The 17,362-nt window shown below is 40.8% G+C and overlaps 1 protein-coding gene across 7 annotated transcripts in view; it reads left to right on the forward strand.

The window, feature by feature from the left end:
* LOC129780619 (dual specificity protein phosphatase 3) overlaps positions 1-15,463 on the forward strand; it is a 56,204-nt gene extending 40,741 nt beyond the window's left edge. For 5 of the 7 annotated variants that reach the window (XM_055789082.1, XM_055789085.1, XM_055789081.1 and 2 more), the window contains 4 exons: positions 3,763-3,944; positions 13,499-13,627; positions 13,948-14,057; positions 14,120-15,463. In XM_055789082.1, the coding sequence (XP_055645057.1) occupies positions 3,763-3,944; positions 13,499-13,627; positions 13,948-14,057; positions 14,120-14,322 (624 nt within the window). In that variant the 3' untranslated portion in view covers positions 14,323-15,463. Of the gene's footprint in view, positions 1-340; positions 766-3,762; positions 3,945-13,498; positions 13,628-13,947; positions 14,058-14,119 lie in introns of those variants that run through there. The other 2 variants (XM_055789084.1, XM_055789083.1) reach the window with 2 other exon arrangements.
* The last annotated feature ends 1,899 nt before the right edge of the window (positions 15,464-17,362 follow it).

Genomic DNA, 17,362 nt, shown 5'->3' on the forward strand with positions numbered 1-17,362 from the left:
ATGCCAAATTTTTCCTTCATGCAATAGTAAAAACCGAATTCCGCATCGTCACACCAGTCATTGTCCCTGGCGTGTTTGGCGGCCAAGCAGCAAATTCGACAACCGAAAACGGGAGTGCCCATCGCCACCGTTCCCATCACTATCCCCGCACTATCTGCTGCTCAATGACTCTTCCTTTCGATCGCACCAATTTCACCACCACCGAATCGGTTGAATGCAAAACAGCTTTCATTGTTTCCTGTCGCACTGTCTGCGCCATGGTTCGCCCTGTCGGGAGGTCGATTTCGGAGGACTGTGTCAGTTTGTCTCACCTGGGCGGGCGCCCATTCGGGCTTCAGGTGCGGACCAATCGAGTCGTACGAAATAGTAGTTCGGCGAAGCGAAGCGCGCGCTTTTAATATTTCCATAGCTTTGTCAATCGCAGCACTAAGGATAACGCTGGGCTGTGGCGAGCCGAAAAACCGGCACGAGGATAAATTTCAAGGTCGAGCGAATGGACTGAAAGAGGATTTCTGGAGTACATAAAAGGATATGAAGTGTTGTTTGACTAATTAAGCTAGTGTTCTTGTGGAACCCCAGCAGAAATGGAAAAACTTTGAGCACAAATGTGAAAAGAAATTGAAGTAAATTTGGATAATTGAGAGAGTGGAGAAGTTCGTCACTTACAATTATTGGAGAGTGATCGTTGAACAGATAAAGATTGCTAATTTGGGCCTCCATCATTTTTATCGCCAACGAATCAACATGGCAAAGGCATTTCTAAAGGTAATTATGTGATCGGACCAACCTTATTTTTGGCGTTTAACGTTGTAGAATGTTATTTTAGTGATATTTTTACAAAAACACTTCTCAGCGATTTTCATCTTCGATTTATATAATTTCACAATGTTTTGATTTCTTCGCATATTTTCTATGTTTATATGTTTAGCATATGTTTATCTTAACGGTACTTTCTTCAGCATATATTTGTGTATTTGTTAAGGTTTGGTAGTAAATGGTTACACAGTTATAGGGGTCATTGTAGCTCAATGTTAACTCCGATAAGCTCGATTAGTTACAATGCCAAAGAAGCCTCGATACCAGAATAGGGTTACGATTGTTGGTCACAACCACATTCCTAGGAATGAAACCAATTCTCAATCGATTAAGAATCAAATAGATTCAGCGGCTTCTGACAATTTTTTTTTCTTTCTTTATTAACCCATTTTAGGCCAAGCGTTCGAAAAATCGAACAGCAACTTTGATAATTTTTCATGTCTTTGGAAAGGAATCATATGGTAATGTTTTTGCACCAAAAGTTAGCTTAATTTATTAGCTACCACTTATATCGATTTCATTCAATTTTGAGTAACTTTATTGGATAGTAAATTCGATTTAAAGCAAGTATGTTTGGGAGGTGTTTTCAATTTGAATTAAAAAACCCAATAAAATATAAAAATATGTGAACTTTTCTACAGTATTGCTTTGCAAAAGTACATACATTGTGATATAGAGCGAAAATCATTCGATTGAGCTTCCTACAGGAAAATAACAGCCAGGGAAATTGAGTGTTCGAAAAGTCGAACGTTGGCCATAACGAACATTTTTTTCTGCTGAATCAACATCAACACATCTAACCTCCGCTGCGCATTTTGATTTGTTTACTTTAGAAGACGGAAGGTTTTTCATTTATATTATTGAAAATCTGTATGATTTTTTGTCCGTAATAACCTTAGGTGATGGCGGCCCGAAGAATTTCATTCGTGGAGGAGCTGGAGGAAATGATCAGTACGTGTAACGAGGATTCTAATGAGATTGTTTGTATGAATATTAGTCCGCCAGACCGAGTAATAACCTCCCAACCCTCTATGCCATTGTTTTTTCGCAGTACTCTGGTACTTTGCAGGTTTTGGAAACTGTTCAATTTTTTCGGAAATTGGATAATTGTGGAGACTAATTTTAAAGCATTGACATTTCTCCACAATTAACAATAAAAACAACAGCATATGCTTTTGTTTGAAAGAAAAACCATGCCAGTAATAAGTTAAAATTACATGAAAAAAGAAATGCCACATCTCACCTTAGGTGGATTAATTTGGGTTTATACTTAGAGACCTCCATTCTCCTGTTCTTGTTTTTCCCGGAATCAAAACTGATGCATTCACCGTATATTTGCTAATTGAAGTGACTTTTAGTTCGCAGTATGTTTATATTTGTAAAAAAAGTGCGGGTTTCGGCCAATGTTCGATTTTTCTAACAGTCATTTCCCGGAAAATGGAAGATGGGAAAAAAATTATTGTTGAACATTGGAGTTCCTTTAGCGTCAATAATTAAAATTACACCAATGGCTTTCGTCAAAAAAATAATTTTTACAGCTTGGTCGTTAATGGGTAAAGAGATTTACAGCCAAAGGCAGGTTCATATCTAAAACTTCTGACAAATTAATTTTCCACGCAATTTGTGTTAGATACAGGGTGGAAGGATTTGTTTTTGCAATAGCGAAGTGAAGAAGTGGAATTTAAATTTTTTTTTTTCAAATTCATTTATTTTGGTCCAAGGAGATTTGTTCTAACTACTTTTTGATTATGATATCTCGTAAATGACCGCCTCTGGCCTTGACCGCAAAATGTGCCCTTTTTTCGGCATTTTCCATCACTTTGCCCAATGTTTCGGGCGATATGACAGCAATTTCTTGTCGGATATTGTCTTTCGGCGCAGCCAGGGTCCTTGGTTTACCAGTGTATATCTTGGATTTTAAATATCCCCATAAAAAAAAGTCAGGAGGCGTCAAATCAGGTGATCTCGGTGGCCAGTCATAATCGCCGTTTTTCGATATGAATCTTCCGGGGAACATTTCGCGCAATAATTTGGTCGTGGCAGCCGCTGTATGGCATGTAGCGCCGTCCTGTTGGAACCAGTAATTGTCCAATTCATTTTCACGAACAAATGGCAATAAAAAATCGAAAACTCTTGCGAACGATGGCGACCTGATGTCGATGGAGTCTCTGCAACACTGGCTCGAACGGCATCAATATTCTCGTCGAAACGTCTTGGTCGTTGTCTGGACAGATGACTGGCATTACCAACACTACCAGACGATATAAATTTGGCATATAATCGACGTATAGTGTTGTCTCCAGGCAATGTTTTAACTTTATTTTTATTTTTCCACGCACGTTTAGTTAACACAATTGAGAAGTTATTTTGAATGTACAGCTGAACAATTTCAGCGCGTTGTTTAGGTGTGTATTGTTCCATGGTTAAAATTGTACTGAAATGACGCTTCCAACGCGGTATGACATTTGTTAATCTGACATCTCTGTCAAAAGTTATGGGGTTGCCAGATGCTTCCACTTTAAATGGCCCACCCTGTAGAATGATTTCTCGAAGGACACAACTTAGTTTCATTCAAACTGCTCTCCATATCATGCAGCTGTTACAAATCAATTTGTTTTGCCGTTAACATGACTAACCGGATGCGCAAATGGAAATGATTTATGAAAATGGAACTCCTTTTTTAATTAACGAATGACGCACGACAATTCACTCCACTTAAATAATTCTGGCTTTCGGTATGAACTAGTCACGATACCGTGGAAAAATTACCTCTATTGAAAGGTGCTAGAAGGTGCGAAACTCATCTGTCAACTCATGCCACGTTGCACGGAATGGAAAAGCCATTTCCCGAGCGTTGATACAAATAATTTCGCTCTCCCCCCCCCTTACTCAAACTTTCGTTGCCCATTATGATTTTAATTTGTTTTCCTTTCATTTTTATTGCAGTATTTAACCCACTACCGTAACAACGACAAGATGGCCGAGCAGACTACCGGCCGGCAGCTGCAGCGGATCCTACACTACTCGGTAACCCCCTGCCGACCGCTGATGGGCATGCGACGTTCCGAATGTGCATTATACGACGTTGACTGTGATGAAGTTTACCCTAGGCTGTATATTGGTGATGCGTGAGTAGAAAAAAAAGTCATTTCGTTTTTAATTTTGCACAATCTCTGCCGCTCGGTTCAATAGTTTTCCGGAGGGATGATGGTGGGGCGAACCGTTAGAGAAGCTCCTGCTTCTTCCAGCTTCCGTTGTGCCCCGATCCAAGCGGGAAGTGGGTCACAAACAGCACGTGTCCCCGTCCACAACGAGGATTCATGCTTCATAATGAATTAGAAAAGTTGTTCCTAACTATTGTTGCGATAGTTATGAATATATGAGCAGCAGCTGCTTCCTTTAGTGATATTTTTTAGGAATTTTGTTCGAAGTGAACGTCCACTGAAACTGAAAATTAATTCTTTGTAATTCTTATTCACAACCAGCAAACAAATGCTTCTTTATTGACATGGTGAAACTAAGTTATGAGTAGTTGCCTGTAATATTATCCCACGCAGTAGTTTGGTTCGCGTTTTATGAAAAAAAAGCAATATTTTTTTGAGTTGAAGCAATGTTATTTTTCGCCCGCCTTTTTTCCTTAATGTTTTGTATTACGAGCCTGTTTGGTTTCTTAACACGATACATACATATTCCGAACAGTACTACGAATAGCACCATTTTGTTCACCACATCCACGTCCGAAAGTCCTAGATTCGCTATGGAAGCTGTCATAACGTTTTGACGCAGTTTCCGGTCTACTGTACTGCTCTAACGTCATGATTCAACCTTCCGGCAAACGGATAAACGTTCCTTGAAACGTTCTATCACTCACAGATGATGGTTTTGGCAATTTTCATTTTTTTTGTTTTTCGATTCGTGTAACCGACCATGTCGAGTTTCCATAGCTTTTGTCTTCTGTTCATATCTTATTTTTCTTGCATCGCGCGGCAGTTTTAGAAAACACATTTCTAAAAAAAATGGATTACACAGGATTTCACAAAAAAATACTTTGTCAACAAACTGCTGTCAAAGATTCCAGAATCGATCCCCGTGGTGGACAAAAAACGTATTGTTTCTGTATTGACAGAGCTTTGAAGCATGCTCCAATTTGGCCGCTTTACCGTTCCACCCCTTCAGTTTTCTCTTCATCATTGCCTAGTATTTCGTAATAAGCCTGACCTGTGAACAATTTGGCAAGAACATCCTTACTGTAATTACAACTCACAAGATCTGGCCAAAACATCACGCGGCGATCGTTAGATCGGGTGATGAAACACTAGTTTGCTGGACGCACCTGCACATTGCCAGTTATATCCATCGTTTCGGCAACACTGTTAGTACTGTTATATCCATCGATTAGGCAACACTGTTAGTACAACCATCATCCAGGAAAAAGCTGCTGTCAATTACCCTTAAGGTGGCCGTACACTGTTTGCCCGGAGGTTAAATATTTGTTATTTTTTGACAGATAAGGTTTGATTTGATATTTGTACAAACACTATTTTGTTTGCCACTCTTCAATTTTCAACAGTAGTAAACAATATCAAACACCGAACATGGATAAAATCAACTGAAATATTCAAGTTAACCTAACCATGTACCGACAGGTTCGAAGAACAGACTGAAAAAATATTTTAGGCATCCAATAATTGAGTATTTGCTTGTCGTGTTTTGTGTAGAATATATTTGATCAGTACACGTTGACCAAATTTTATCTGTCAAAAAGAGTCAAATATTTGGCTTCGGTCAAACAGTGTATGAGCACCCTTACAAGCAACACACGTGAAGAACAACATGTATCTTTTCATACGTAGTTAAAATATAAAGAGAAATATATAGTTTGTATTTTCACGCGTTTATTATACAATACGATTACTTCCGTAACCCGTTGTGGCTTTTGGCATAAAGTTACAACAGTTTGGCGACGAGAATTGAGGAATTTGTGCTGTTCCCGGAAAAGGTGCTGCTGCTGATACACCTAACCCTACTTTGCTATGGCAACGGGAGGAAGTTCTGCTGCTGCTGCTGCTGCGATGCCTGCTTCATTCACCTTCGAACCATTCAACCCTGCTACAATGAAATTCGATCGCTGGCTCGAGCGACTGGAAGTGTCTTTCCGGATTTACAAGGTTGGTGCTGATGACAAACGCGACTATCTTCTTCATTATATGGGAGCTGTCACATACGTGCTGTGCAATAAACTGAAAGCGGAGGCTCCCGTTACGAAAACATACGAACAAATTGTCGTTTTGCTGAAAGGGCATTTTAGTCCTGCTCCTCTTGAAATATTAGAAAATTTCAAATTCATCAGCCGTAAACAACTGGAGCACGAGTCGCTTAGTGATTACTATACGGATCTCGAAAAGTTGGCACAGACATGCAATTTCGGTGATCATCTCGATACTACCATCCGTAATCAATTCGTTTTCGGGTTGCAGAATCACGTGATTCAGTCTCGTTTGCTAGAAGTAAGAGACCTCACGCTAGCGAAAGCGAAAGATGTCGCATTTGGAATGGAAATGTCGCATCGTGGAACGGACGAAATGCATGGTTCTACTTCGAAACCGGTGGTGCAGCATATCGAACATGGTAAAAAGAAATTGAGGAACATTGCTGCTAAATTGAATTTGTCTACAAAGGAGAAGCCTAAAACCGTTGCACCCGGCAAAAGTTGCTATCGTTGCGGGGATTCAAATCATTTGGCTAACAAGTGCAAGCATCAATCAACAGTGTGCAATTTCTGCAAGAAGAAAGGACACTTGGAAAAGGTGTGCCAAGCGAAGCTGAAAGGAAACAAGGCGAAGGCTGATTTATTTATTTATTTATAATGATACTACATCCCATTGAGAGATTAGATCTTCTTCACAATTTTTCGCCAATAATCCCGATCCATGGCTGCAGTTCTCCAATTCCCGGCTGCACCGATTCTTGCCAAGTCCTGCTCCACCTGGTCCAACCACCTCGCTCGCTGGGCTCCTCTCCTTCTTGTTCCTACCGAATTCGATGCGAACACCATCTTTGCAGGGCTGCTGTCCGGCAATCTTTCAACATGCCCTGCCCATCGCACTCGTCCAGCCTTGGCGACTTTCTGAATGCTGGGTTCGCCGTAGAGTTGCGCCAGTTCGTGGTTCATTCTCCTTCTCCATACTCCGCTTTCCTGTACACCACCGTATATTGTTCTGAGCACTCGGCGTTCGAAAACTCCAAGCGCTTGTGAGTCCTCTTCAAACATCGTCCATGCTTCGTGCCCATAGAGAACAACCGGTCGAATTAGGGATTTGTACATGGTACATTTCGTACGGGGTCGGAGTTTGTTGGACCTCAAGGATTTGCGGAGCCCATAGTAGGCACGACTTCCATTGACAATGCGTCTTCGAATTTCACGGCTGTTGTTGTTGTCAGTTGTTATCAACGAGCCAAGGTAGACAAATTCCTCTACCACCTCGAGCTCGTCGCCGTCGATCACAACACTACTACCAAGAAGAACTCTGTTGCGATCAGTCCCTCCAGCTAGCATGTATTTAGACTTAGACGCATTGATCCCAAGCCCAATCAGCCCTGCTTCGTGTTTCAGTCGGGTATACAAGTCGGCTACCGTCGCATGTGTTCTTCCGATTATGTCCACGTCGTCGGCGAAGCAGATAAACTGACTAGACTTGTTGAAAATCGTGCCCCGCATGTTGAAGCCCGCTCTCCGCATAACACCTTCCAGCGCCACGTTGAAGAGCAGACAGGAGAGTCCATCGCCTTGTCGCCTGTGTCCCCTGTGAGTCTCAAATGATTCCGACAGCTCACCTGAGATCCGCACACTGCACCGCACACCGTTCATCGTTGCCTGAATCAGTCTTGTCAGCTTTCGGGGAAAGCCGTGTTCGTCCATGATCCTCCATAGCTGTCGTCGGTCGATTGTATCATATGCGGCCTTGAAGTCGACGAAGATGTGGTGTGTAGGGACCTGATACTCGCGGCACTTTTGGAGGATCTGCCGCAGTGTAAAAATCTGGTCCGTCGTCGAGCAACCGGGCATGAATCCGGCCTGATAACTTCCCACAAATCTACTTACTATTGGCGATAGGCGGCGGAAGAGGATCTGAGACAAAATTTTGTAGGCACCATTCAGGATTGTGATGGCTCGATAGTTCCCACAATCCAACTTGTCGCCTTTTTTATAGATGGGGCAGATTACCCCGTCCTTCCACTCCTCCGGTAGCTGTTCTGTGTCCCAGATCCTGACTATCAACCGGTGCATACACTCTACAAGTTTTCTCGGCCCTCCCTTGAAGAGCTCCGCTACGAGGCCATCCTTACCAGCTGCTTTGTGGCTCTTGAGCTGATTAATGGCCTCCTTAACTTCACCCATCGTCGGGGGTGGTACGTCGTCGTTGTTCATTGCACCGGTGTAGTCCTCCTCAATGCCGTCTAGGTCTCCTGTCTGCGCGCTGTTCAGGTGTTCATCGTAGTGCTGCCTCCACCTTTCGATCACCTCGCGTTCGTTCGTCAAGATGCCTCCTTCCTTGTTTCTGCACATTTCGGCCCGCGGCACAAAGCCTTTGTGCGAGGCGTTTAGTTTCTTGAAGAACTTCCGCGATTCTCGAGAACGATAAAGCAGCTCCATCTCCTCACACTCTTTCTCTTCCAGGCGGCGCTTTTGACGTGGGACTACGTCTAACCGGAATATATGGAGGGTAAAATGAAAACCTAAACACAGAACATGCAGGAAAAAATGAAAGATTTCGAATGCTTATAGCTCGAACATTTCGTACTGGATAGGAGAGATGTTTGCATCACTTGATAGGGAATATTTCTACGCATCTATCGCAACTAACAAAATGTTGTTTTTCATTAGATAAACAATTGAATAACTGTAAAATATTAGGCGTTATCTAAACGCCCTAACTGCATCGTTTTGATTGGCCCGATTTATGGTTTCCCTAACATAGCCATCAAAACCAAGCAGCCTTGGGGAAATCGGCATTGCAAATACATGAAAGTAGGGGGACTTTTGTTCTCATCGAAAAATGTTCCCTAACACAGACTTTAAAACCAAGCAGCGAAATCGGCATTGCAAGCACACGAAAGAGCCTAGAGGCGAGTGAACTGAAAAGTTTAAACCCTCTTAAAGCCAAAAAGAAGAAAAAGAACACACGAAAGTAGGGGGAGCTTTTGTTCCCACCGAAATGTGTTCCCTAATAGAGATTTCTAAACCAAGGTGCCTGGAGTAATCGGTATTTCAAATTCATGCGAGTCGGGGGTATTTTTGTTCCGACTGGAATATGTTTCCCTAACACAGACTTCAAAACCGTGGTTTCTGGGGAAATCGGCTCTGCAAATAAATGCAAACTGCGAGTACTTTTGTCCTCGCTTGCCTTTGTGCAGAGTGGAATATGTCTGTCCTAACATGATCTTCTAAACTTAGGAACCTGGGAAAATCGTGCAGCCACTAGAAGCGAATGAACTTCCCAGTTTCAAGCAAATTCGAGATTCGAGAAGTATGTACACTTTTGGGATGTAAACTTCAGAGGGAAATGTAAAATAAAATAATCGTTTGATAATTTTTTTTTGTCTTTATTGGAAAGATTTTCAGCCTTAGGCTGGTTCATCAAACGTTTGATAATTCTTCCGTACATATATTTTGTTCTAGTCATCATACCAAACGTAAAAGGTCCGTCATTAAATTTACTTGTAACGAAGAACAATCAATCACAATAAATGAATTGACTTTACACGGCATTTGTTCATTTTTTTCACTCACAGAGCAAATATATTGAACTCAATTGAATTTGGAAACTGTTTCATTCAATCAAGAATTTAATCAATACAAACGAATGATTGCTAAGCTAAGGTAGTTCCACGTGAACCTTGCGGTTATATCATAGATATAACCCACTAATTTTTTTTCCCGAAAGAGATGTGTTTGCTGCCTTCGTTTCAGTCTGTATCGTTCCACGTTTTGTCGAGTCGCTCGTTGCAGCATGGCTTCATCCGCACTATAAATTAATAAAAAGTGGTATGAGTGATATGGTTATAATTTCATTATTTTTCTACATATCCTATAGTAAAACTTAGGTGCCTATTCTATCAAATTCCTTTTAAAAATCCTATTCAATTTGAACGAGGAATGTGTCATCCATATCTGGGTGACGGGCGACGAATGTGTTAAATCTGCACTCTCATTTATTTCACCTAAAAATTGATCTGGAGTCGAAAAAATATGGGAGGTTTTGGAAATATGTGGAAATCCATTCGACACAACCGCTCCAAATACCATGACTGCCTATCGTGAAAAAAATATCCAGGGATGTTTGGATTTTTTTTCCTGAGAAGCGAACTGATTACTTTCTTTTTTCGTTCATTTTACCGATATAGCATATATTGCACCACTACCGTGTTTACATCACTTGAGAGATTATGTTCATAGATTATACACACATGAATATATACCAATGAAATTAACAAATAATATTTTCGCAGGTGATATACTTCATGCACTTCCATGTATCTTTTTCAACTGTTTCGCATACCTTCCTCCCAAGTATACACTCTTTTGGAATGTGCTCAAAGTTTTTTGATCTCGAGCCTTTTGATGATTCTTGTGCAAAGTTACCGTCTCTTTCATTTGATTGTGCTGAGTGTCTGCACTTGAAAACATCAAGCAAGCATCCGTTTGCAGCATCCTGTCTTCATGTGCATTGTGATTATAAAGATGCACAGGGATTACTGATGTGCTGTTTTGCGATGTTTAATGTTTATGTGGATTTTAAAACTTGCAGAAATTCAGTTGACCGCGAAATGCGATATCATATGAATCTACAAATGATTTAACCCATTTTAGGCCAAGCGTTCGAAAAATCGAACACCAACTTTGTTAATTTTTCATGTCTTTGGAAAGCTATCATATGGTAATGTTTTTGCACAAAAAGATAGCTTAATTTATTAGCTACCACTTACTATCAAGTTCATTCAATTTTGTATAACTTTATTGGGCAATAAATTCGATATGAAGCAAGTATGTTTGGAAGGTGTTCTTACTTTCAATAAAAAAAAACTTAATAAAATACAAAATTATGTGAGCTTTTGTACTGTATTACATTGATAAAAGAACATACATTGCGATATGGGGCAAAAATCGTTCGATTGAGTCACGTACAGGAAAATAACAGCCGGCAAAATTCAGTGTTCGAAAAATCGAACGTTTGCCATAACGAACTTTTTTTTTTGCTGATTTAATACGAACACATCTAACCTCTGCAGCGCGTTTTGGTTCATTTACTTTGGAAGACGGGAGGTTTTTCATTTGTTTTTGCATTGCATTGAAAATCTTTAACCTTAGGTAATGGCAGCCCGTAGATTTTCTTGTGTTGAGGATCTGGAGAAAATGATCAGTACATCTAACGAGGATTTTAATGAGATTGCTGGTGTAAATATTCTTCCGCCGGACCGAATAATAACCACCCAACCCTCGATTAAAGGGTGTGTCACATCAAATTGCATCACGGAAAAAACGCTGTAGAAATTCGCCCAGTAGACCGATCCTTTTGAAAATTTTAGACAGTAAAATAAAAACTATTAAACAATTTTTGGCATTTTCTTTTTATTCATACTTCGAGCCCAAGCCCGTATGCTCGCACCTTCCTCTTTACCCCGTCCATAAGGTTCTGTACAACGTCAGGTTGTAGTTTTTTTTTGAACAGAAATCCATTTTCTCTTGAAGTCCGCCTCCGATTTGACAACTTTTGGGTTCTTCCGGTGGGCCTGCTTCATAATCGCCCAATATTTCTCTATTGGGCGAAGCTCCGGCGCGTTGGGCGGGTTCATTTCCTTTGCCACGAAGGTGACCCCGTTGGCTTCGTACCACTCCAACACGTCCTTTGAATAGTGGCACGAAGCGAGATCCGGCCAGAAGATGGTCGGGCCCTCGTGCTGCTTCAATAGTGGTAGTAAGCGCTTCTGTAGGCACTCCTTAAGGTAAACCTGCCCGTTTACCGTGCCGGTCATCACGAAGGGGGCGCTCCGCTTTCCGCAAGAGCAGATCGCTTGCCACACCATGTACTTTTTGGCAAACTTGGATAGTTTCTGCTTGCGAATCTCCTCCGGAACGTTGAATTTGTCCTCTGATGAGAAGAACAACAGGCCCGGCAGCTGACGAAAGTCCGCTTTGACGTAGGTTTCGTCGTCCATTACCAGGCAATGCGGCTTCGTCAGCATTTCGGTGTATAGCTTCCGGGCTCGCGTCTTCCCCACCATGTTTTGCCTTTCGTCGTGGTTAGGAGCCTTCTGAACCTTGTATGTACGCAGGCCCTCCCGCTGCTTGGTCCGCTGGACGAATGAACTTGACAAATTCAGCTTATTGGCGACATCCCGGACCGAACTTCTCGGATCACGTCTAAACTGCTTAACTACGCGCTTGTGATCTTTTTCACTGACGGAGCATCCATTTTTGCCGTTCTTCACCTTCCGGTCGATGGTTAGGTTCTCGAAGTATCGTTTTAATACTCTGCTGACCGTGGATTGGGCGATTCCCAGCATCTCACCGATGTCCCGATGTGACAACTCCGGATTCTCGAAATGAGTGCACAGGATTAATTCACGACGCTCTTTTTCGATCGACGACATTTTTCCAAATTTACGAAAAATTGACAGTGAAGCATGGCCAAAGTGATCTATACACTCTTATCTGATTTCTAAAAATTAAATTTCTACAGCGTTTTTTCCGTGATGCAATTTGATGTGACACACCCTTTACATTGTTTGTTTCGTATCATTTTGATATTTTGCAGGTTTTGGAAAATGAATAATTGGAAAGAAATAATTCTTAAGCATAACAATGTCTCCACGGCCAACAATAAAAGTAATAAGTTGAAATTACATGAAATAAGAAATGTCACATCTCACCTTAGGTGGATTAAATCAGGTTTACACTTAGAGACCTCTATCCTCCTGTGCTTGTTCGTCCGTGAATATAAAATTGATGCATTTATGAATACTGTATATTTGCTAATTGAACTGATTTTCCGTTCGCAGTATGTTTGTGCTTGCAAAAAAAAGTGCGGCAGTCATTTCCCGGAAAATGGAAGATGGGAAAAACATAATTCTTGAACATTGGGGTTTCTTTAGCATACATAATCGAAATTACACCAATGGCATTTGTAATAAAAATTGTTTTTACAGCTTGGTCGTTAATGGGTTAATAGCTAACAAACTTCTTTCGAATAATTAGTCGTTATCAATACTATATCCATCTTTTATATCAAATCTGAATCCTTCGCTACAAAATTGTGAGCTTTTTCCCATGTTAACCATGGAATTTTCGTTAGAATGCAGTTACGAAAAACTTCGGTAGCACATATAGAGATTTCATATTCTAAGTACCGTTAATTTTATAAAATTGACACTTGTTTACAGCCCTAACAATAAAGTGGAAAAAAGGTTTCCCGAAATATACATTATTTACGGCTTGAGTTACTTCCCCAAAACCAGTTCATACTATTCAGTATTAGCTATCGTTTTACATTCCCAAACATTAAACATTGTTTGCATTAAACGAATCTATATCGCCGAGTATCTTGAAGAATAAACCCCACACAGGAACCCGATCCTTGAATGTTCAAGTATGTAATTAAACTAATTGCATGTCACATTTCAGGTCAGCGGCCAGAAACAAACAGTATTTACGATTGATTGGAATCACACACGTGCTCAACTCGGCGGAAGGAACACGCTTCGGGCAGGTAGACACAGGCCACAGCTACTATCGAGACATGTCCGGGGTCAGGTACGTCAATCAGTTTTTTTTTCTTCTGGCACACAAGAAAGCGCTTTGCTTGACCCCACCACAATTAGGCACCCGTTTGTACCAAAAACTCGTTCGCACTGGCACTTGTTCATTTAGTTGACTTGGCAATCGATTGTCATGGGTGGTATCGAGGACGATTGGTTTTCCCATCGGGGAATTATGACTTCCCAGTGCGATCCGCCACCCTCTCCAGACGACTGAGGGGAATCGAAGCGCACTGAGGTGGGAACATCAAATAACGCCGATACTGCGCTGACAATGTGCGATGAGTTCAGGCCGCCATCGCTGAGGAAATTTAGTTCTACTTTCAGATATATGGGCTTTCATTTGGTAGATCAACCGACGACCGATATAAGCCGCTACTTTTACATCGCTTCGAAGTTCATTGAGAATGGAATCAACAGTGGAGGTAATTATGAACAATTTAGCTGATGTTAAAGGAGAATGTACATTTACGTTTAATCGACCTAGGCAAAGTGCTGGTTCACTGCATGGTGGGAATGTCACGATCGGCGACCTGTGTCCTAGCCTACCTGATGATTGCCCGCAAGATGTCCGCCGCTGAGGCGATCCGAACGGTCCGAATGCATCGGGACATTCGGCCCAATGAAGGCTTCCTCCAGCAGCTGGCTGATCTGGACAACGAATTGAAACGGGACCGGATGTACTATTGACTCGAGTGTGGTCAACGTTTCCGGAAGAAATAACGGTCCCTCACCAACTGAATCCCTTTCCCGCTCTCTTTCCCGCTTCTTCCTCACCAGGAGAGTCATTATATTTTTAACGCTGATGGTATGCTAGGGAATCGCGGGGCTTTTCCCAACCGTGGGAATGAGCCTCAACTTGGTGTTAAGCTTAGAGCAACTCGAGTGAATTGTTATTGAATATAGAAAGGATAGAAGATCTATTTTATACTTCTCGAAAAGAAGGATTAGCGAATGAATACGGTTTGATCTCAGCTTCATATTTCATGACAGTATAACATAACCACAAAACAACCACTATACATATATTTACACACAATTCAGATGTGATTTATTTTGTTTAGTTGGAATTCTTTGATTCCCCCTGGGAGAGGGGCAAAAATCACTCACCGTACGAAGAGAAAGTTCACCGCAAATGAACCATAAATATAATACAAATAAAAATAACATATATGCTAGAATTTTATCGAACACAGACAACCATTTGTCTGCTTTGTTACATGCTATTATTTATACTACCACTCATAATGTTACACATTTTTTCACAAAGCATAATGCCATAGATAAGGAAAAATCCACTCGCATGGTTTTATCCAATATGGAAAGGCGAGGAAAACAATGAAATCTTCCTCTGACATGGCGTAGCATTAACATGTAGCCGAGAAAAGCAAAACTCACACCAAAAAACCGAAAACGAAAACAAACCAACAAATGGGGAGCAAAGAATCAAATGAATTTAAAGGGATGCGTATATTTTATCGATGGCAGGACTCAGTCAGACTGTTGCCTCCAGTGGTTTTTTTTTTTTGGCACGAAACCAAAGGCGTAAGAAACCAATATGTAGCGTAAAGGATAAGTTTGAAACATAGCACACCAACAAACTATAATCAGTGAGAGACAACATCATCAACCAAAGCAGTAACGTTTAGGATGATACATACATTGAACAAACAAAGTTTAGGAATGAAACATGACAGCAACATATATCGGAAATTCATAAACAGTTTTTAATTAGAACAAACAATAATCATAGGAGAACCCTTTTGAGGGGAAGTGATTAACAACGGCTCGAATAAAACCAATGATGAATAGGAACTTTTCCACAAAGGCATGTAATTGTCAGAAAAAAAATCAGTTTATCCGAAAAACTCATCCATGTGGCAAAAACGAATTCGCCAAAGTTGCAAAGATGATTCAACTTCTAACCCAAGTGTTTGGAAAACCCCAAATCGAAACATTTATGACGCCGGGGTAACCGTTCGTATCGAACGAAAGTGAAAAAGTCATTAACCCGCTGTCTAGCTTGGATCGATTTTTCCACCACCCTCAGGAATGTTGACGATGCGTGTTACTAGTTCCTCCTTCCAAGCGTCTCAGCAGTGGTTTGTATACTAGGAGTATATAATACGCGCTGAATGGTATCAGGCAGTAAAAAGAATAATTTCTTTATTGTTAACGGTGTGCCATGAGTTCCTGCCAGGAGGGGGTTCGTTAATTAAAGACACGACACGCAAATCCGAATGTGATTAATTACCTTTCCCACAGTGAAAACAACACTTTTTTGGCAAAGAGATACAATTTGCGGCGCGAAATTCTTAGAGAAATGAACTCTAACCAAAGAAAAATGTGTTTTCGATTAGCTGTATATAGCTGTGTATAGTATCATAAATAGAATGATTAGTAATACTGGACCTGATACCTCAGGAACACGAATGAAAAATTATCGTATTAGACAAATTTTGATTTTTTTTATTAATATTGAAGCCGATGAAGAAATAGGATTAATTGAACGAAGAATTGGTTCATCGCTATTCATATTCGCCAATAGACCTCGATCCCAGGTATTCACTACGCCCGGACACACAAGTATTAAATTGGTAAGCACATTTTTCTACTATCATTGCTACACACTTCAATCGTTGACATGACTGTCTCTATGAAATGTGTAGTAAAGAGACTCTTTCGTTCTAACGTTTCATTGAATTGTGCGTTGTTCAAACCGCGGAGAGGAGAGGTGGAATTCACAAAGCAGTCATCAGTGAAGAAGGAATATTATCACGGACGCTGTGATCTATTAGGGGCTGTCCACATACCACGTGGACAAAAAAAGCACGGTTTTAAACTCCCCCTTCCCCTCCTTGGACAAGCGTGGACGGTTTCATACCCCTACCCCCCCTTTGTCCACGTGGATTTTTTTCCTTTTTAAATTAAAATAATTATGGAAAGAACTGTTTTGCGCCTAAATTCTATTTAAGAGGGACCCCTGTCTAGAGGGTCAGAAAATAATGAATTTTATTGGATTTTTTTAGAATGTTACAAATAAAGTGAAGAGCTCGGTGTAGAGTTCAGAGATATGAGCAATAATAAGAGAGGGAGAGGATTAGGGAATCGGAGAGCCGAGGTTGATGTCGAGAGAAGATGCGTGGAGTAGTTAGTCGAGTTTGAACAGCACGTGAAGTCGGTTGAAAAATAAACAAGTGGAATAAAAATATATTTGTGAGTTGTACTTCAGAAATTTCGGAGAAACCCTCTTAAGGTACATGGTAAGATACTACACTCGGGTATTTTAGTTATTGTTTAAGGTATATTTGAAGATGTATTTTTCATTTTTTAAGTGCATGAGTAATGATTATTATGCTGTTGACAGCTGGATACGTAGATGCTGTCTGAAAATTGGTACCTTGCTGGTGGTATCGGTTCTGAAGGAACGGGGTGTCGTATTTCGTACAGTAATACTATATCCCTTGAGGTGAGGTCATACTTCTGGCTGTAACTTTCCAACAAAATCAAATATCGAAAAGTGGCATATGCTTCCCAAAAATGCAAAAAAAAACATAAATTCGATTTTGTCGATTCTCCAGACCGGGATCCCCCCTGGAAATGTTTGTTTTTATTTCAAATTTCACTAGCTGTACCCTGTACCAGTTGGGGCCCATTGTTTTTGTATGGTAGAGAAATGGGTAGCATAACAAAGCACATGCTTCCTATGAGTTTAATTTTGAAATACTTG

This window comes from Toxorhynchites rutilus, chromosome 3 (assembly GCF_029784135.1).
Source record: "Toxorhynchites rutilus septentrionalis strain SRP chromosome 3, ASM2978413v1, whole genome shotgun sequence".
Taxonomy (NCBI): domain Eukaryota; kingdom Metazoa; phylum Arthropoda; class Insecta; order Diptera; family Culicidae; genus Toxorhynchites; species Toxorhynchites rutilus.